At 35.6% G+C, this 22,696-nt stretch overlaps 2 protein-coding genes across 3 annotated transcripts; one reads left to right on the forward strand and one right to left on the reverse strand.

The window, feature by feature from the left end:
- Positions 1 to 530: 530 nt before the first annotated feature.
- lins1 (lines homolog 1) lies at positions 531 to 11,171 on the reverse strand. The gene is made up of 6 exons (XM_059527494.1): positions 10,888 to 11,171; positions 9,830 to 9,919; positions 9,578 to 9,722; positions 7,924 to 8,502; positions 6,330 to 6,516; positions 531 to 1,230 (listed from the first exon to the last, which is right to left on the reverse strand). The coding sequence occupies exons 1-6, from the start codon at positions 11,164 to 11,166 to the stop codon at positions 624 to 626; spliced, it is 1,887 nt and encodes a 628-aa protein (XP_059383477.1). The 5' UTR covers positions 11,167 to 11,171; the 3' UTR covers positions 531 to 623.
- Positions 11,172 to 11,985: 814 nt separating this feature from the next.
- asb7 (ankyrin repeat and SOCS box containing 7) lies at positions 11,986 to 22,206 on the forward strand. Of its 2 annotated transcripts, none has more exons than XM_059527505.1 (5): positions 11,986 to 12,128; positions 12,929 to 13,005; positions 13,884 to 14,137; positions 16,389 to 16,994; positions 20,396 to 22,206. In XM_059527505.1, exons 2-5 carry the CDS (start codon positions 12,959 to 12,961, stop codon positions 20,533 to 20,535), a joined length of 1,047 nt encoding a protein of 348 aa, XP_059383488.1. In that variant the 5' UTR covers positions 11,986 to 12,128; positions 12,929 to 12,958; the 3' UTR covers positions 20,536 to 22,206. The 2 variants fall into 2 exon arrangements, with proteins under 2 accessions (XP_059383488.1, XP_059383495.1); XM_059527512.1 differs by having other exon boundaries at positions 12,073 to 12,128; positions 13,892 to 14,137.
- The last annotated feature ends 490 nt before the right edge of the window (positions 22,207 to 22,696 follow it).

The following is a 22,696-nucleotide window of genomic DNA, read 5'->3' on the forward strand; positions in this document are numbered from 1 at the left end:
GAGTCGATATTAAATTAATTATTGGAAAAATATGATATTATTTAAAATGTCATGGAATGTTGCAACAATAAAAATACAATGATAAATAAAAATAAATGAGGCATGGAATTATTTTAGAGGAAAAACATTTAAGGACAATGAATAAATAAACCGAAAAGTATATTTCATCATGAGAGCTGACACATTTTAAAGCATATTTCAGGTCCTTTTTTAACATGACAAATAAAAGTACAAAAAGTACAGTAAGTGTAAATAAGGCTCCATTTCCATTTTATGAGAATATAAATGCATTTAATGCTTTATGCTTACATTTCAATATTCTTTTATTTTTTGAACATTCCATGTCATATTTCATATATATATATATATATATATATATATACACATATATATATATATATATATATATATTAAATCGCACATTCCATGTTGTATTTTATCCTTCCATCATATATTTATTTAATTTAATCTATTAAATCCTTCCATTACAATAATTTTGGTGCAAAAAAATATTTTTTTGGTTCAGTGATGTGTTTATTCAGTGCTTTAATTGAGGAGGTCATAACAGGTTGACATTTCTGATCAGTTTTAATCTATTCTTGTCCATTAGCTTTAAGTCAAAGCTAACTAAGCATGTTTCTCTGGGGTTCAATGCTGTTTAGCAGTTTTAGAAGTGAGTTAGGGTTGTAGGGGAAGAGACCCCTGTTATGTAGTCTGGTCATAGCGGTCCTCAAGTCCACAAGACACACAAACACTTTACCCAGCAGAGAATCAGATGCATGTTCAGTGTGCACCATTCCAGATAGAGTCCTACCAGAATCTGCCTCAGTATTCCCAGACTTCCTGCCAGGAACACGCTCTTCTGCCTCCTCGGATTCGTCTGAGCTCCCATAATCAACCAGTCGTGGGACATCATTACCTGCTGACGATCTAGTGCAGGGAACAACATCCAGCATTTCTGAAACAGCAGAAGGAGCCTGAAAAGCGGGATCGGTTCTTCTTCCAGCACAATCAAAATCTTCAATATGACGACAAGAGCTAGAGAAGGCCGTCTGTTCCTCGCGGAGAAGCTTCAGGTAGCGGACGCAGTACTCCAGGAAACACGTCTCAGAGGAGATGAGGAAGTCAAGCAGCACGCTGTGGTCGAAGGAGAGGGAGCGGAGCAGAAGTATGAAATGACAGTGAGGGTTACAACCCCAGACACAAACCCCAGAGTCTGAGCAGCTCAAACTGTGAAGAGAACAAAGGAATATTTGTCATTTACTTACTTTTGTGTTAAGACATTAAGTTATGACATGTTAAGACATATTCTTAACTTATATATTTAATAATAACTAATATATATATATATATATATATATATATATATATATATATAAATATATAAATATATAAATATATACATACATATACACACACACAGACAGACAGACAGACAGACAGATTGATAGAGCCTTTTGAAAGTATTCATACCCCTTCATTTTTTTTCATGTTTTGTTATGATGCTATGTTAAATTGCTTTAAAATACTTTTTTCCCCACAACATTCTAAACTCCATACACCTTAATGGCAAAGAAAAACACAGGTTTACAAATAAAAATATTATTATTTTGGACAGTTGAACTTTAGCTCAGGAACATTCATGTTGCTTGTAGATGTTACTACACTTCAAGTGAAGTTAACCTGTGGCAAATTCAATTGAATGGGTATGATTTTGAACACCTGTCTTAACAGCTGAAAACACATATCAGAGCAAAAACCAATCCCTGAGGTCAAAATAACTACCTATAGAGCTCAGAAACAGGATTGCATCGGGGAAGAGTTCAGAAAGAATTCTGCTTCATTGAAGGGTCACAAAATGCAAGTAGTGTCTGTTACCATTAATGGAAGACGTTAAGAACAATCAGCACTCTTCCTAGAGCTGGCCTCCTAGCCGAACTGAGTAAGTGATGGAGTAGGGCTTCAGTTAGTGTGGTGACCAAGAACCTGATGGTAACACTAGTTGAGCTCCATGATCATAAGTGGCGTTAGGAAAAACCTACAGAAGGGTAAATATCACTGCAACACTCCACCAATCTGGGCTTTATGGAGGTGTGGCAAGACTCAATCCTCTCTTCAGTAAAGACACATGAAAACACACTTAGAATTTACATAAAAAAGCACCGAAAAGACCCTCAGACTCTGAGAAACAAGATTATCTGGTCTGATGAACCTCAGTTCCAAGCATCATGTTTGAAGGAAACCAGCTCTGCTCATCACCTGCAGAGTACCATCCCAAGAGTAAAGTGTGCTGGTAGCAGCCTCATGCTGTGGGACTGTTTTTTCAGCGGCAGGGGCTGAGGAACTAGAGTAGAAGAAAAGCTCAATGCACCAAAATATATATTTTTTTAAATCTAGTCCCGGGCATTCAGAAGCTCAGACTGGGCAGAAGGTTTACCTTCTAACAGGACAATGGCCATAAGCACACACCAAGAGTGACTTATAGACAACTCTGTGAATGTCCTTGAGTGGCCCAGCCAGAGCCTAAGCTTGAACCCAAAGAAAAGTTTCTGGAGAAATCTGAAAAAGTGCATCTGCCCCCATCACACCTGACAGAGCTTGAGAGGTGAAGAGATGAGGAGAAGGATGGCAGATAATTGCCAAATGCGCAAATCTTCACACATCATACACAAAAATACTTGAGCCTGTAAAAGTGCTTCAGCTAAGAACTGAGTTAAGGAAACTTATGCAATGTACATATTTTAGTTTTTTTATAAATTTACAAACTTGTGACAGTTCTGTTTTTGCTTTGTGATTATGATGTATGGACTGTAGATTGATGTGAAAAAAAAATGAATAAGCAGTTTAACATAAGGCTGCAACATAACAAAATGTGAAATAAATAAAGGGGTATGAATACTTTCGCAAGGCACTGTATATACAGTGCACAGCATACATGAGTCCACCCCCTCTGAATAAATATAAAAGATGTATTTTCTTAAATATCACTAATATAATTAATGGAAAGATGGCACAATTTAAACATTAAAAACAACAAAATATATCCCAATATTTTCTATAAGATAACTAAATAAGCCAATTATGTTTAAATGAAGGATTGCAGAAATGAGTAAACCCTAGATTTAATTCAGAAAATTTATAATACTCTAGTAATTAGTATGTCCCCCAAAACTTAAAGTATACTTCTCTGACCCTTCTTGGCACTGTGTGTAAAAGTTCATGACAAATTTCACATCTGTGCTGTTTAACTCCTGGAGGACGACCTTAAATGCTCTGGTCTTTAATGAGGAGTTCTACAGAAACCCCCACAGCTGCTCAAGAGCGTTAAGATTGAGTGAAACACGTGTCCACTGAAGGATTTTCACCTTGGGAATATGAATATATTCATTGTCAGGCTGATAAAATGCCCAATAATGCAGGGAATGAGGGGAGGGTATCTTCTGTTTCAAGTTTTTGTATTACATCACACAGGGTTGTGTGAATTCATGCCAGCATTGATAAACTCACACCTTTAGCACTCACTCATCTCTATATAAAAGCTTTATTACCACTGAACGTCATTGTGGGTACCAAGCACTTCTCATTGTACTCCTCCCTCTAGCAATACCAGAACATTTTGGATGCTTTTGGATCCGAAATGATTGACTTGGTCTCTTGAGTATGGATTGAGTATGGATTCCCAGAAGTCAATATTTTGTAAATATGGGACCTGGAAGAGGTTAAATGAGTTTATTTTGCTTTGACTACAGTAACGCACAACAACAATGCATGTCACTTCTGCAGGCTCTTTGAGATAAAGTGTCATTCTTTTCACAGCTTTTGCTGGCTCTGAGACACTTGCATGTTATTTCTCCTGCTCTTTTTCTAGCAAAAATTCACTCATCCCTAAATTAAAACTTAAAGTGAAGACCTGAGTATTTCAGGAGCCTTATCACAAGTCCATTGTTTTTGAATGTCTAAATTCAAAATTTGCTAAATTTGTTAAGATTTAAAGGGGATGTACTCATTTATGCTGTGCACTATATATAGACAGACAGACAGACAGAAAGACAGACACACAGGTGCTTCTCAATCAATTAGAATGTCAAGGAAAAGTTCATTTCAGTAATTCAACTCAAATTGTGAAATTCATGTATTAAATAAATTCAGTGCACACAGACTGAAGTAGTCTAAGTATTTTGTACTTTTAATTGTGATGATTTTGGCTCACATTTAACAAAAACCCACCAATTCTCGATCAACAAATTAGAATATGACATGCCAATCAGCTAATCAATTCAAAACACCTGCAAAGATTTCCTGAGCCTTCAAAATGGTCTCTGACAATCATTGACACCCTTCACAAGAAGTGCAAGTCACAAAAATTAATTGCCAATAAGCTGGCTGTTCACAGAGTGCTGTATCCAAGCATGTTGCATGTCAACAGAAAGTTGAGTGGAAGGAAAAAGATGCACAACAAACAGAGAGAACCGCAGCCTTACGAGGATTGTCAAGCAAAATCGATTCAAGAATTTTAGAGAACTTCACAAGGAATGGACTGAGGCTGGGGTCAAGGTATCAAGATGTCACCACACACAGACGTGTCGAAGGATTTTGGCGTATTCCTCTTGTTAAGCCACTCCTGTATCACAGACAACGTCAGAGGCTTCTTACCCCTGGGCTAAGGAGAAGAAGAAATGGACTGTTGCCATTGGTCCAAAGTCCTTTTTTCAGATGAGAGCAAGATTTGTATTTCATTTGAAAACCAAGGTCCTAGAGTCTGGAGGAAGGGTGGAGAAGCTCAAAGCACAAGTTGCTTGAAGTCCAGTATTAAGTTTCCACAGTCTGTGATGATTTGGGGTGCAATGTCATCTGCTGGTGTTGGTCCATTGTGTTTTTTGAAAACCAAAGTCACTGCACCCGTTTACCAATAAATCTTGGAGCACTTCATGCTTCCTTCTGCTGACCAGCTTTTTGAAGATGCTGATTTCATTTTCCAGCAGGATTTGGCACCTGGCCACACTGCCAAAAGCACTAAACGTTGGTTAAATGACCATGGTGTTGGTGTGCTTGACTGGCCAGCAAACTCACCAGACCTGAACACCATAGGTAATCTATGGGCTATTGTCAAGAGAAAAATGAGAAACAAGAAACCAAAAAAAGCAGATGAGCTGAAGGCCACAGTCAAAGAATCCTGGGCTTCAGACCACCTCAGCAGTGCAACAAATCCCCTCCATGCCACGCCAAATTGAAGCAGTAATTAAAGCAAAAAAGAGCCCCTACCAAGTATTGAGTACATGTATATAAATGAACATACTTTCCAGAAGGCCAATAATTCACAACTTTTTTTTATTGGTCTTATGATATTCTTATTTGTTTAGATAATGAATTGGTGGGTTTTTGTTAAATGTGAGCCAAAATCATCACAATTAAAAGTACCAAAGACTTAAAATACTTCAGTCTGTGTGCACTGAATTTATTTAATACATGAGTTTCACAATTTGAGTTGAATTACTGAAATAAATGAACTTTTCCACGACATTCTAATTTATTGAGAAGCACCTATATAAAGTTGCTTATTAACATGCATGCTCTCTCTCTCTCTTTCTATAAATATATATAAACTTTTAATAATAATTTGTTTTATTTGTTAAGACGGTAAAACTTGAGGACAAGGATTTGGGGACATATTTACTATTAAGAGTTTTTCTTCAATTCACCTCAAATTTTCTGCTTGTTAATAGTTAGTTGGGTAGTTGTTAAGTTTAGATATGGGGTATGATTAAGTGATTTGAGAATATGGTCACGCAAAATAGGGCATTAATATGAGCTTTATAAGTACTAATAAACCGCTAGTATTATGCATGTTAATAAGCAACTAGTTAAGAGTGAGAATTGTTTCTTAAACTATAGATAGATAGATTATTAGGGTTAGGGTTAATGTATTAACTAAAATGAACAATACATTACACTGTTAATCTCTGTGAATGTTAGTTAATGAAAATACGGACTGGAGTATTGATGCTGAAAATTCAGCTTTGAACACAGGAATAAATTACATTTTAAAATATATTAAAATACAAAACAGCTATTTTAAATTGTTTACTGTTTTTGCTGTATTTCTGATCAAATAAATGCACCCTTGGTGAGCCGAACAGACTTTTTTTTTATCTTACCGACATTTGAGTCTACTTTAAGTAAATATTGTTAAAAAAATGTACATTTAATTTCAGCAATGCTGTATATGTCTAGATATTAGCACTGGCCTCAGAATTACTCATTTCCGTTGGAAGAAACACATAATTTTGTACAGTTCCATTATAACGGGATGTATAAAACCAATTCCAAACCTTTTCTGATATAAATACAATCCAATCAAAGTCTTGGCTGATTCCATCATGTCGTCATCCTGTTCAGCAAATACTACAGACACCCAGGAGCAGCTGTGAGCGCCTGGAGACACCAGAGTCCCGTGACGCTGGAGGAAGGACATGAGCTCAGTTAAATACCCACAGACGTCAATGTCTCTCTGAGAGCCTGAAAAACACAGGAAAGACACGCATTATGCAGGGATACGTCACCCTCTGCTGGTGAACTTCATTAAATGGCATGTGTTATTAAATATGACAATGAATATGAATATACTAGCAATTAGAAACTAGAAAGGCTGCATCTGAAATTGCATACTTCCCTTAGGCGAAAAACAGTAAATGAGCAAAGTAGTGTGTCTGAAAACAATGGACGAAAAGTCCCGGGCGACCTACTGTTTCTGGCGAGATTGAAAAGTGTGCACCTGATGGACTCATGAGCCCATTGGAGAAGATTTACGAATTGCAGTAAAGAACTTATATATAACTTACTTACAATTTAGTGGTTGCTAATGAATTACTTGTCCAAAAGAAGTTCCTAGTCAGAGTATGCGATTTTGGACATGGTCAAATATTCTTTCAGTCAAGTGATTTCCAAATGCTTTGTGAATCGGTTTATCCAAAATCATTCAAAAAATGCAATTCATTTATGTTATGGTGGCACCAGTGTTTTAGTATTATTTAGCATTTTTAGTATTATTTGTATACTTTGATAGAATATATTATAGCTTTTTTTGTCTTTTCAGTTTTAAATTTTTGTCTTTTTTATGTTTTCATTCTTCTTTTTTTTTTTCTATTCAGCTTTTATTAAAAGAAAAAAAAAAGTTTTATAATTTTGTATTTAATAAGTATTGTTCACGTATTTCAGTTCCCTAAAGTTTGTTATCTAAAATTAACATTTTGTTTTCAGCTTTTTCAAAAATAACAAAACATTTTGTCTTTTTTTTTATTTCTTGTTTTTATGTAACAATACAACACAAAATGGCACTGCTCATTCCAGAAATATCACAAATGTAATTTTTTTTTATTACAAAAATATTAGGCAGTATTATATCTAGACTTGTTTTTTTTAATAAAAGCACATTCTTTTATTCCTTAAAAAATTATTATAAAGTGGAGAGTTTCGGTCCTTGATTCTGATTGGCTGAGCCACATTCAAAGCTGCTGTAAATGACACTACAAACATTCACCTTTGTTTACTTCTGTGTGTTGCTCGGCAACCACTTTGTTCCAACCACAACTGATTCTGAGGAACTACATTGTGTTTGGTGGATGAATACTGTTTTTATTTATATCATTACACTTTATTTGTTTTATTCTGTGAAACCTTACTATGTTTATCGAATAACCGTTTTATAAAAGCAATAAGCCCCGTGAAGCCGTGGTTTAAAGTGAATTTATATTCGCTGAGCAGTCACTACCTTAGCAACCATATAGCATATAAAAAAACTATTTTTTAAACTTTCAGACATCCTTTTAGTGGAGACTTTGTTAAGCCAGCATGTAAAGTAAACGGTCATGTTTTAGCTGTTAGTAAGATACTGTGAAAACCATTGAACTCTAGTATGACAGTCACCTTTCCATGGAGGGGACTGAATGTGTATTTCCAATGACTTCAGCAGAATCAGGCTCACGGCTCTCTGAATCACATCGTCCTTCTGCGTCCCACGGAGACTCACCTCACAGTTCCCTCCAAAGAAACTGGCTTGAGCCTTCACAGGGACTTCCTTCAGCCAGCCTGCAGTGACTTCCTGTAACACTTTATCTGCCATGATCAGCGTGTCCTCCATCAGGCTGGGATCTTCACGTGATTCACACTGAGCTTCAGCTGAAGCCCAGTCCTCCCCGGCTCTCCGCAGAAGACTTCTCTTCAGAAGAAGCAGCGCTCGTTTCTTCACCAGATACTCCACGTCAGCTCTCACGACGTGAAGCAGCGCTCGCGACTCAACGAACATGATTCTCTGAGCTGAAGAACAGACTCCGTATCTGAGCCGGGCAGCGCAGAGCACCTCCAGGAGGTCAAAGAACTCACACATGCTTCTAGAGAGACTCACCGGTTCTCTTTTGTGAGGTTCCTGTGTGTCTGGACTCAGAAGGTGTGTGTACAAGCAAGCGATGGAGGAATCCAGTCCAAAAAGAAGCTTCGTCAAAACATCTGTGGAGAAAAACGACTAGCTGGGATTAAAAGAAATCACGTCCTCTGAAATGAGAAGCCAAAGATTGGATGTAAATCGTTTTGTGTCTAAAGTAACACAGTATATATTAAACCCAGAGTTATCAGTTCTAAATGAGTATTATATTGCTTTAAAAATAACTACAATATTTTGTAATTCATTTGGTACTACAAGCTGTTGTTTGACTGCCATTCTAATATTAATAAGAAAAAAAATATTTTATTATTACTATTAAAAAAAAAATATTATCAATAATAAAACAATAACTTCCATTATGAAAAATAATGATTTAATATATAATCATTGTTATCAATAACAATAACAATAATAATGTCACCTTATTTCCATTATTCTTTCATGTTGAAGGGTACCATTTTATTATTATTATTATTAAAATGATAATGTCCTACATGGACAAAATGGGTTTAAGGTGACTTAATAATGATAATAATAATATAAACTCATTATTTTTGCATGTTGAACAGTTTTATTATTATAAAAATGATAATGTCCAACATAAAAAAATGGGTTTAAGTTAACTTACTTATTTGAGAATAAGGTGATTTAATAAAAAATAATGACTCCGCTTTTCTCAAACCATTCTATTTTTATGTTGGAAGGTATTGTTTTATTATTATCATAAGTCATCAAATGTTTGGTAAACACGTTATTCTGACTATGGCTGCCCACTGCTCCGGGTGTGTGTTCACAGTGTGTGTGTTCACTGCTCTGTGTGTGTGTGCACTTTGGATGGGTTAAATGCAGAGCATGAATTCTGAGTATGGGTCACTATACTTGGCTGAATGTCAAGTCACTTCCACAATGACTTTAAGTCATTGCAAGTTGATTTAGGTTCAGATGTAAGTGAATAGTTGTTTACATTGTAATTTCTCCATCTTTTTCACCAGTTTTACATTTTCAGTCAATTATGAACATTTTCTCCTGAGGTCCTGCCTCTCTCGCCACCTCAGATTAAACCTTGCGTAAGTTTCTACGTGATTCCAATTCAGATAAGCATAATAAAGCAAGTGTCTGTGTGTGAAGACTCTTTAGTACCTCTCTGATTGGGGCCTGTGTCTCCTCTCAGCACTGCTTTAATCACAGCGGTCAGGGACCACAGACAGGAGTCCAGTTCACCGCTGGACACTGATTTCTCAAACACTTCAGCACACGCGTGTCTCCACATCCAGCTGCTGCCTCCCTGAAATCAACAATCAGCTTAGCCTCAGTGGGCGACCGGTCTCGGGCTGCATGTTGATATGGCTGCCGATGTTGGAAGTTATCTTAATGTACAGCCCCATTACTCACAGAGATGCGAATGTCATTGATGATATAGACTGACATGCACTTTCCAGATAAATGAGACACCAGCTTGTCTCCAGATCTGAGGAGAGAGACCTGCATCAAGACATCAAACCAGTCAAAACATATTCCACTGACAAATATGAATATATAAATCAAATAACAAAAAATTTACATTACATTAGCTAAATTAAGCCCATTAATTATTAGATTTTTTAAATAATCTTATATAAATATTTTACTTTTTTTTGCAATGTATATATGTCAATTTTTGGGGGTTTTTAAATAATACTTTGATGAAGATCCAAAGATAATCATTTATTTTATCATTATACACTATACCATTCAAAAGCTTGGACTCAGTATATTTAAATCATTATATATTTATTATGAAATTATTACTTTTTAAATAGCAAGGGTGCATTAATTTGATAAAAAATGATGACGAAGACATTTATAATTTTACAAACTACTTCTATGTCAGATAAAAGCTGTTCTTCTGACATGTCTATTCATCAAAGAACTAACCCCAACCACCCTCCACCCAAAAAAACTAATAATAATAATAATAATATACATATACATATATTTAGCTGTTTTCAATATAATAATAATAAATGTTTCTTGAGCAGCAAATCAGTATATCAAAATTATTTCTGAAGGATCATGCGTCACTGAAGACTGGAGTAATGATGCTGAAAATTCAGCTTTGATCACAGAAATAAATTACCTTTTAAAATATATTCAAATCTTAATGTCCAAAAACTTTTGACTGGCATTGATATGGATAACTTTTATATAAATACATTAAAAATATATATTTAAATCATCATAAATTGAAAGCAGCATGGATATATATTTATATACGGATTTATATAAATAAGATGATATAGATATAAATAATATATAAAATTAAAGAAAATGGGTATATTTCTAAACTAATATAACATTGATGTAATGAGAATTTAGTGGAAGAAATGTGCTTAATTGTCAAATAAATATGATCATAATGGTAAAAGTTATATTTTATTGATCAAAATATAATATAATTTGATTTAACCTACCAGTTTTGCCATCAGATGCATTTCTCCAAACAGCCGTCTCATCACATCTTCATAGTACTTTGTGGCATCTTGTGGCAGACTCTGTGCCGTCAGTCTGCTAATGATGCTCTCAGTAAGAGTGAGACACAAGCACATGAGGTCTGTGTGTGTGACGGACGCCGCTTGACTCATAAAACATAATGAGACTCTCCTGGCCAGCTCTTCACTGCTCACGCTGGGAGCAGATCCTGCATGTAACAGCCCAAAAACAGCTTGGAGATCCAATCCTGAGGCATCCATGATGAGACTCTGTGAAAATAAAGGGCCAGACACAACTCAACATCAGCAAACCTGATTATGGACAATGATTGACAGGCAGGGATTGTTTCTGATTGGCTGAACAAGGGCAGATGATTTCCTGACTCTCTTTTCTAGGAGCCTACAAAGAAATTATATGCCTGCTATTCAAAATTTTGACTTTGTATTACTGTAAGTCATGCCAAATTCAGTTGGTCTTAAACACATACCCTGTAATCTGTCCTGAATGTGTAAAAATGTTTACTTTAAATAAGCAGCCGTTTATTATGGTTATATATTTAATAAAGACACGAACGAATAAAATCACAATACAACACTAAACACACACAACTACTGGTATAAAGTACTTATTAAGGACATTTCGAGCTTTTCCATAAAAATAAAAAAGTTATTATTACAATGTTTGATGACAGTATATTCGTTGCTTACACGATGCATTTACAATTTTCTCGATATCCTTTATAATTTCTACTTAAAGCCACTGAATCGGTCTCTGCAATTTATCTCGTTGACGAAAGGTTCATAAATAGAAAAATAACCCCATATTCAAAGGGCCGCGAAGTTTGACTAGAGATTTTGTATGTGTAGAATCGTGATTGTATCCAGTGACGTATCGTGATCTGTAGAACGATGCTTCCCGTTAAATCATACACTCGTACTGTGATTAAAAGCATTTATAACTACTCATTTAAAACCTGGGATCTTTTCTTCAGCTGTGATATAAAATCCGCTCCGCTACAAGAATCAAACGCCTCCATATAAACCACATGGCGTGCTGTTTGCCATTATACAGCCACAATTGTCGCAAAACCCTGACATCCGGCGATTTGTTTCGCAGCAGCATGATGTAGGCATGACGTGTTTGACAGCTGGAATGTGATTGGCTGTTGTGGTTTGAAGCCTTGGAGATGATGTTCATGGCTACCTGACTGTATTTGTACTCTGTATGTATATTATGTATATATTATTTCACGGTCTATCGAGTCTTTATTGTGTTAATGAGCAGATATCGTTAATTGTATCCTCTAGCCGCAGGTTAAGAGAGTTTGAGTAACTTTAAAAGCAGCGTTGTTATGAAAATGGTAAGTAACCGCTGGCTAAATGCTAACTATGCTAATGCAGTAACAGTACATGTCAGTCACAGAGTTTGTCAAATTCTCCTTCAGTTTAATGTTCAGTGTCAGAATTATCGTATCGAAACTTCAGCGGTATTAAATTAAATCACGCCGGTCTCTAAAAAGAGCCGCTTTAGTGTTTGTTTGAGGCTGATTTTAGCAGCCACAGCTGGTTTAGCACAGCAGCTAACAGATTCATTGTTCTCAGTGCAGCAGCTACAAACATGATTATTCTCCTTTTATTTAACCTATTTGAGGTGATAAAATGGTTAAACTGCCGTTGCTGGTATATACCACGTATATTTGGAAACATTTGCATTGATATAAGTTAATAAAGGTATTTAATTGCTCTGTTTTTCAGAGGCTGAAAGACAAAAACACAATGAACTGATGGGTGACCGTTAATATTTCCTCCTAAACAGAGAGATAATCAATGCAACGTGACAGATAAGTGTGTAAATAAGACGTCATCAGACAGGTGTGGCTAAAAGAAGATTATGCACGTAAACATGCATGTTGTATCCATATAAATGCATATGTTAAATCATGTGTATACATTCTTTAATAATGAATATGTGAATAGTGATACTCATGAATGATGATATTTCTATATTACTGTGCATGTCTAGAATGGAGATCTGAAGTGGATGTGAATATGGATGCAGAACGCAAAGGCTGTTTCAAAACTACAAGACATTAATGAATGGTAATTTTGGCTCATAGCTGAGATTTCTAATTATCTGTAGGCCATGGCCATGTATAAATATATATATGTGTGTGTGTAATTTCTGTCATTTTGTAGTATATTAAAATGTGCTGTCTAAGCTTGTTTATGGTTGGTTTGATGGTTTTGGCTTCACGCAATGCAGCTGACAATATCTCATTACTTTGCATGCAAAAATATATTGTTAGTATTTTAACAGCGATGTGTGCATTTATTTACTTTCACACAGTTTTGATCCTATATTAATGTTACCTATTTGTTTTTATATTCGTATCTATCATATTCTCCTGTTAAAAATATAAAGAAAAAATCAGCAACAAAGAAATTTTGAAATTAGTATTTATAATAGTAGCTATTACAATATATTCTCAATATAAAGATTTGAAAAAACATTGACAATTTTGTAACAAGTGATATTTGGTAATTGTAGTGTTAAAAGAATATATATATTTTTTATTTTTATCTCTATAATGAAGTGATGTATAGAGATCAGTACTGTCAAGAAATTAATCGCATCCAAAATAAAAGTAAACAAAACTTCATTATAGAGGTAAAAAGAAAGACAAATGCATATATGCAGTATACACGCATATATTAGGTAAGCAAAAACTTTTATTTTGTATGCAATTAATTGCGATTTAATCATCTGACAGCACTAGTAGAGCTCAAATTAATGAGGTGTAGATATTATAATCCAGATTGTTTTCCCTGAAATATGTAGACATTGTGATTATATCAGACCAACATGTTAATGTCTGACTCATTGTTTATTTGTCTTCCTATTTATTTGATCAGTGTCATATGATGTTTGGGGATAAAAAATGTTTTTTATAAGTTCACTTGAGTATGTTTGTCTGCAGGGACACAGGAGCGTCTGAGCGCCGTACTGCGAGATGTGACAGGATGCTGAACCATCACTGTAGAAGGAACCCAGAGTTACAGGAAGAGCTGCAGATCCAAGCGGCAGTGGCAGCCGGCGATGTCTACACCGTCCGCAAGATGCTGGAGCAGGGCTACTCGCCCAAGATCAGGGACGCCAATGGCTGGACACTGCTGCACTTCTCTGCGGCGAAGGGGAAGGAGCGCTGTGTGCGCGTGTTCCTCGAACACGGAGGTAAAGACTGTTTTAGGACAGTGGCAAGATGTGCAGAAGTGATTTAAAGTGTCAGTTAGTAAGAAAATCTCAAATTATCAGCTTTGTTTGACATTTACTAAAAACTGTGGTTGATTTTTTCAAAGTGACACTTAAAACACACAAAATGTAGAAGCTTCTTATTTCAACACAACAAGAGCAAATGGTAATTTAAACTTCCAAGGTCCAGAAGGGACAAAAAAAATCATGAAAAAGTTCTGTTTTGTGTATATTAATCACTATTTAATTGTAAAAGTGATCCCTCTCCACATTTCATGTACTTTATTCTCTGTGATAACCAGTTTATTATTGTGTTTGAGGTGATGTTTTACTCTATTACACTCTATTTACGTTATCTTTTCGTTATTTTGCCTTGAAACACTAAACTGGTGTTAAGCTGCACAGAAAGAGACTGCTACGTTGCGTTCATTATTAGTTATGTGTAGTAATGCATGCTACACGTTAGAGGGCGCTATGGAACAGGGCTGGTTTTTTTGTCTAAACATCTGCAGATAGAATGATCCACAATCAAGTGTTCAGTCATCTATACTGATTGAGATTCAGAGAAAATTCGGAGACTGTCATCAGAGAAAATCATTACCAAGTTACAGTCCTTTGATTAAAATATAGTAATATTATGGAAATGATCCAAATGTTTGGTTTAGTGTGCTAGTAATATTTCTAATATAATAATTATAGCAAGCCTAATGAATGTAATTTTTACAAACTTTTCTTGTTTCTTGCCTGATGTTCTTGGTTGTCAAGTCACCATTGTTTATATAGCACTTCATAAAATACATATTGTTTTAAAGCAACTTCACGGAAATAAACAGGAAAATAACAGACTCAGAAATTCTGTTTAATTAGGTGTTCAGTTGAATTAGTTCAGATTTGTCATGTGTTTGTCTCCAGCAGATCCCACAGTGAAGGATGCTTTCATCATGATAGTAACTTGATAATCATGCTAGTAACATGCTACTAACTTGCTAATCATGCTAGAAACATGCTAATCATGCTAAAAAACAAGCTAATCATGCTAGTAACGTGCTAATCATGCTAGTAACTTGATAATCATGCTATTAACATGCTAATCATGCTAGTAACTTGATAATCATGCTAGTAACTTGATAATCATGCTAGTAACTTGATAATCATGCTAGAATTATGTTATTAACTTGTTATTCATGACAGAAACATGCTAGCAACATGCTAATAACTTGTTAGTCATGATAGAAACATGCTAACCATACTATAAACATGTTAGTAACTTGATTATCACATTAACAACAGGCTAATCATACTAGGAACATGCAAGTAAAATGCTTACTACATGCTAATCACACTGGCAACGCATTAGTAATGTTAATCATGGTTAAAACATGCTATCAGCATGTTAATCAAGCAAGAAACATGCAGTCAACAACTAAACTATCGAAACTTTCAGACTTCAAGCTTTGACAACTGCTTTAATCTTTTTCTCAATTAAATCTTTGTTTTATGTAGTTCAGATTTGTGTGTGTCTCTTTAGCGGGACCCACAGTGAAGGATTTCATCATGCTAGCAACATGCTAATCATTTGCTTATCATGCTAACACAACATGCTAGTGACTTGCTAATCATTCTAGAAACTTGCTAGAAACATGCTAGCAACACGCTAGTAACTTGCTAATCATGTTAACAACATGCTAGTAACATGCTAATCATACTAGGAACATGCTAGCGACGTTAACTACATGCTAATCATGATAATAACACGTTTGTAATATATAAATCATGCTAAAAACGTGATCAAAAACTGAACAAATTTTTCAAAGTTTAAGCTTTGTCTACCTAAAGTTTGTCTTGACAGACCTTTTTTATCTAGTTCATATTTGTCATGTGTTATCTCTTCAGCGGATCCTACAGTGAAGGATTCCATCATGCTAGATGCTAATCACTTGCTAATCATGCTAGAAATTTGCTAGAAACATGCTGGGAATGCTAATCATATTAGGAACATGTTAGCAAAATGTTAACTTCATGTTAATTATGCTAGCGACATGCAAACTACATGCTAATCATGCTAGCAACACGTTAATAATATATCAATCATCCTAAAAACATGCTATCAACATGCTTAAACGTGATCAACACCTGAACGAAATTTTCAAAGTTTAAGCTTTGTCTACCTAAAGTTTGTCTTGATTAACCTTTTTTTATCTAGTTCAGATTTTTGTCGTGTTTGTCTCTCCAGCGGATCCCACAGTGAAGGATTTCATCGGAGGCTTCACCGCTCTGCATTACGCCGCCATGCATGGCCGCGCCCGCATCGCCCGCCTCATGCTGGAGTCTGAGTACCGCAGCGACATCATCAACGCCAAGAGCAACGATGGCTGGACGCCTCTGCATGTTGCGGCCCACTACGGCCGTGACTCCTTCGTGCGTCTACTCTTGGAGTTCAAAGCCGAGGTGGACCCGCTCAGCGACAAAGGCACCACGCCGCTCCAGCTGGCCATCATCCGCGAACGCTCCAGCTGTGTCCGCATCCTGCTCGACCACAGCGCCAACATAGACATTCAGAACGGCTTCTTGCTGCGTTACGCCGTCATTAAGGGCAACCACTCGTACTGCCGCATGTTCCTGCAGCGTGGAGCGGACACTAACCTGGGCCGGCTGGAGGACGGACAGACACCGCTGCACCTGTCGGCCCTCAGAGACGATGTGCTGTGCGCGCAGATGCTGTACACTTACGGAGCCGATACGAACACAAGGAACTACGAGGGCCAGACGCCCGTGGCTGTTTCCGTCAGTATGTCTGGCATCAGTCGGCCCTGTCTGGACTTCCTGCAGGAGGTCACAAGTATGTTCACCTTCTCTTTAATGCTTATTTATGACCCTGGAACACAAAACCAATCATAATAAGTCAGTTTTTTTAAATTGAGATTTATACATATGAAAGCTGAATAAATAAGCTTTCCTTTGATGTATGGCTTGAACAATATTTTGCAGAGATACATCTATTTGAAAATCTGGAATCTGAGGGTGCAAAAAAAATCTAAATATTGAGGAAATCACCTTTAAAGTTGTCCAAATGAAGTTCTTAGCAATGCATATAACTAATAAAAAATTAAGGTTTTATATATATTTATGGTAGTAAATTTACAAAATGTCTTCATGGAACATTATTATCTGAACGATTTTTAATGTTTTTTAAAGGAGTTTCTTCTGCTCATCAAAGCTGGATTTATTTGATCAAAAATACAGGAATAAAATTTATATTATTAAGATGTCAATAAGTTTTTCTATTTTAATATACATTAAAATGTAATTTATTGCTGTGAAAACTGCATTTTCAGCATCATTACTCCAGTCTTCAGTGTCACATGATCCTTCAGAAATCATTCTAATATGCTGATTTATTATCAGTGCTGGAAACTGTTGTGCTGCTTCATATTTATTTGGAACCTGATACACTTTTTTTCAGGATTCTTTGATGGATAAAAAGTTAAAGAGCATTTATTTAAAATATAAATCTTTTCTAACAATAATCACTAACGTTCAAGAGTTTGGGGATGTTAAATGTTTATTTGTCTTTTGTTTTTTTATAGAAATTAAAGGTTTTATTCAGCAAGGATGTGTTAAATTGTTAAGAAGTGATAGCAAAGATTTATGTTGTTAGAAAATATATTTAATATTTTAAATGCTGTACTTTTAACTTTGTATTCATCAAAGATACTTTAGACTGGAGTAATGGCTGATGGAAATTCAGTTTTGCATGACAGAAATAAATTATATTTGAAAGGATATTGAAATATAAACCATTATTCTATTTGGTTATAACATTTTGCAAGATTACTGTTTTTTTCTGTATTTTTGATCAAATAAATGCATAAGATACTACTTTAAAAAAACTTACTGATCCCAAACTTTTGAACGGCAGTGTATATATAAGTGATGTTATTAATACTATAATTTATTTACAAATATTGTCATTTTTAGCAACAGTGAATTAGCATGGGAAAAAATATTTTATAAAACAACATTTTCATTTTTTAACAACAATGAACAAATTGATTTAGTACCTCGGTATTTATCATATTTTTTTTGTGATATATTTTTAATATATATTTTTAATTGTTGTTATTAATATTGTCATGTAATTTGAAATATATTTATTTAATATTATTATCAACAGTAATAAATTGGCTTGTCGTAGAACGGTGCACATTCTAATACGCTCATTCCAGTTAATATTAGAGCTATACATTAGAAAAGAGCTTCAATCAAATAAAACCCGAAGCATTAAAACTCCAAGGGTTAATAAGGAGAGTATCATCAAAGGAGCTCATATTCCCTCTTTTCTCCTGAAAAATGTCAAATCTCACGGAGAGCAGTAGCCGTTCTGTCAATCTGTAAGTTGAGCAATGGTCGAGTGAATGGCATTATGATCTCTATCCCCCACGCAGAACAATCGGCCGTCAGAGAAAGCCAGCCGTGTTACCTGAAGCACTAATGAGCAAGTACGCAACAATGGCCACATTCCTGCGCTTCGCTTCAACTTTGATATCACCATATCAAAGCCACCTCTCGCAGACATTTACTCACTGTCAGCTCTTTCAGAGAGATCTCATTTCACCCTGATTATTTATTAAAAAAGCACTTCGGTGGCTGTATTTACATCGAGGACTCTTTGAGAGCATGACTTCATGTCAGTGCGCTGCGTGAGAATACGTGTTGATTTCATTTCTGTCTCTGCCGTCACCTATAGTTGAGAGCTTTTGCTAAGGCATGGAGACTGACAGAAGACAGGGGCTGCAGATGGCCGTCTCCAGCTCTTTGTAGTGGTTTTTCCAGCTGGCTTCATTTGTGTGCGCACAGCCTGTGCCATATTGTGTTGGGACGGGAAAACGGGCCCATTAAAACTGATAAACTCTGTGCACTGGGTTCCTGGAACTCTTTTAGTATGACAAAAGGACAAAAACGTTGTGTGTGTGTGTGTGTGCACCTTTTCTTCCTCCCCTGATGTCCACTTATGAAGTTTTTTTTGTGCCAGAAACAATAATTTTCATGGCCATTTTTTTTTTCTCTCTCTAACCCGTTGAATTAAATGTGTTTTTTGCTGTTGTACCTATGCAGGTATAGTTTTTATCACTCCATTTTTTTAAATAACGGGGTCTTTGTGAGAAATGTATAAATTATTATATTTCGTTTTTAATTAGATTTTTGATTGCAAACATTTTTCCCCCTTTTTAGTGCTTCTCAATTCCCCTATCATCGACTTATGTTTTTTGGCCTGCCATAAAGTCATTTTTCATGCTCCTACCTGAAGTAACACTCTTTATGACAGATATGTACATTTATTATATATATACTGCACAAAAAAATTTGCTTTTTTTTTTTCTTACAATGTTGGTTAAGTTTAGTTTTTTCTTTTCAGATACAACATTTTTTCTCTCTTTCTGACCCTTTGAATTAAACGTCTTGTTTTTTGCTGCTGTACCTAAGAAGTCTGTAAGACGTCTGCAATATAGTAAGCAATTTAGTTTAATCTACTCAGGCTCTCTGTAATTTATTATTACATTTATATCAGAATCAGAAAGCGCTTTATTGCCAAGTATGCTTGTGCATACAAGGAATTTGTTTTAGTGACATAAGCTTCCAGTACACAGAGACAACAAAAAAAACACAGACCAAAAAAAAAAATATATATATATATATATAATTAGTTTTATTTATGAAGTACTTTTGTCAAACCCAAAGCAGCACAATAATACAAAGAATTGTATAATGAAACAATGAAAACTCAGTACAGTAATACAAATATTAATTGATAATCAGCAACATCAACAAGCAGATTTGAACAAATAAATACAATAAAAAAAGTAGAGCCTATAGAGACCTCTTAAAACAAGCCAATGTTGAGGAATTTTTAATTTCTGTAAAGATGTGGAGCTAAAAGAGAAAATTCTACTAATTCTGTAGTCTTTAAATTCAGAGTCTTTCATGTATACCTGCTAAGTTTAATTATTAAGGCGTCCATTTCTGTCTGCTTCTGCAAACACTTTATTAAGTTCATTTATTCAGACACAAAAGTTGCACCTTAATAATATAATAAAAGTTTCTATTATACGTTTTAGACTGTAGGCACACATCTTTTGTGTTTTTTTTTTCTCAGTTATTAGATTTAAATAGTTGTGTTGAGACAGGAATGCAGTCAGATTTGATTGACTCTGGTTTAACCTGCGACTCGTTGTGTTTCAGGGCAGCCCAGGACGTTGCAGGATCTGTGCAGGATAAAGATCCGGCAGTGCATCGGTCTGCAGAGCCTGAAGTTTCTGGAAGATCTGCCCATTGCCAAGGTCATGAAGGACTACCTAAAACACAAGTTCGACAGCGTTTGACAGCAACCGATCAACTCGTTTCTGTAGGTTCCCTTAAGACTCTATGCAAACTCTCTTTTGACTCCGACTCGACCTCTGGGAGCAGGTGCAGCGTTTTATACAAGAGCAGTGAAATAACGACACTGTAATGGCCACGTTTATTCGTTCACTGAAGGTGTCGTGGTGAAATTCCTGACCCATGAGAGAAGAAAAATGCTGACGTTTGATATTTGTACCAAATATCTTTTTTTGCTCTTAAATCAACAAGGCCTTTGTAAGTATTAGACTTTTTTTTTTCTATTGGCTACATTCTCAGACAAGGAAAAGATAAAAGCTAAGCTATCCAGAGAAATTGCCAAATGTTCAGATCACCCTCATAAAAAATTAAAAAAAATGCATGTGCTATTGTCATTTTTGCTGTGAAGAAATCATTTTCAAACACAGCTTTTTTTTTTGGTACATTTAGTTAATAGAAACCAATTTGTTTGCATTTAAAAACAGATTGTACCAAAAAAAGAAAGAAAGAAAGAAAACCAACAGGCTCTCAGTTTGTCTCTGCAAACATTCTTCATATTTTTTTTCTTCTGAGAATTTTAATTTAATTGATTTATTTTTTAAGATTATTTTTATACGATTTTTATTAACAAATCGTTGGAGATTCAGTATCAGAGGTGCTTGGCTTTAGTTTGCATTAAGTCTTTGTCACGACTAAAGGACTACATAGGTGAATTTGTATTCGGTGCGTAAAACATTAATGAACTATGTAAATATTTGTGTCATATGTACAGCAGATATTTTTACACTATTTAAGCCACATGCCATGCTTGTGTTATGGAAGTCTTTTGTTGAGTGGTTCTGTGTTTTTTGTGTGACCTGTCAAGGGCTTTGATGTAGGAGCGTCCGGATCTGTAATTAAATGGAATATTAGTGATGCTTAATTGGACTTGGCCATCATTTTCTTCTTATAATGCACATAAAAAATCTCTTACATTTTTGCAATCAGTAATTTAATACTCTTGTGATTTTTGTTTTTTTAATATATAATGATTTGAAATGCACTTAATTGTTTTGGGGGGTTTTTCTACACAATATAAGCATTAGTCAAAGGTCTGGATAGAATTACATTAATTCAGATACTTTTGGCACTACTTCAAGCAACGTTTTAGTCAAAATGCTCGCAGCTTTATTTTTGATCTTTCCCCTTATTAAAATCTCAATCAAGGTGAGAGCGTTTTGTGGGAGAGACTCTAACAAAGCGGTTGGAACACTAGCTGCCTTTCCTTGAGTCCGTGACGCAGTACAGCTACAGCATTTCACCACATCATGAACACACTTCAAGTGCATTAAAGTGACCTGCCACAGCATTGAAATGATTTCTTTTTTGAGTTCTGGGACTGAAAGCATCTCTGGATGACTGCTTGCTACCGTAATGTATTCTGAAGCAGGTGTGGAGGACTGATTTGAGAGCCAGAGAATGTGATATGGGATTTGTCTTCCACAGCTTCAACTACTGAATGTATATAATCTGCTGTTTCACATGAACGTGTGTGAATAAAAGGATCTCATAATGTCCCCATTTGTTATTTTTTTTAAGTCTTATTGCTGTACTTTTGAAGCAGTACCAGTGCCGTGCTCATTGATTTGCATCCATTTTTCTAGAGTGTGAATTTCTAATAAAATGTCTGAGAAATATGCTGATTTTGAAGAATTCATTGCTCATTTAGTAAATGTACTGTCTTTTAGGTTTTGCTGTCATTGCCGTCTTTAATTTGAACTCCAGTACAGTCAGCCTCAGTCAGTCAGGCCTCTTCATCCATCTCCCTCCATTTGGTATCTTGGTATGCCACTTTTAATGATCAAAAATCTTTTGTTTATCCTGTTTCACTCAAAGATAAAAGAGTTGAAAATGACATTTCACTTCATCTTTAAGCATATATATATATATATGTATATATATATTTCTTCTCCAGCAAACACAAAGGAAGCTGCACTGATAGTAAGGTGTGGGAAGGCTGTGTTATGCATGGCTTCAGGTTTTCCCGTGGTCTCAGGCTCATATCTCCTGTTTTGCCTCCCAAACCAAAGCTCTGGCGTCGCTTGAGAGGAAAGCTCATCCCATGCCGTGTTATCTCCGTCCGGCTACAGGCACCTTCAATGACAATGCCTGGCAGCGGATCGCAGC

The sequence above is a fragment of the Carassius carassius genome, chromosome 3 (assembly GCF_963082965.1).
Source record: "Carassius carassius chromosome 3, fCarCar2.1, whole genome shotgun sequence".
NCBI classification, from domain to species: Eukaryota; Metazoa; Chordata; class Actinopteri; order Cypriniformes; family Cyprinidae; genus Carassius; species Carassius carassius.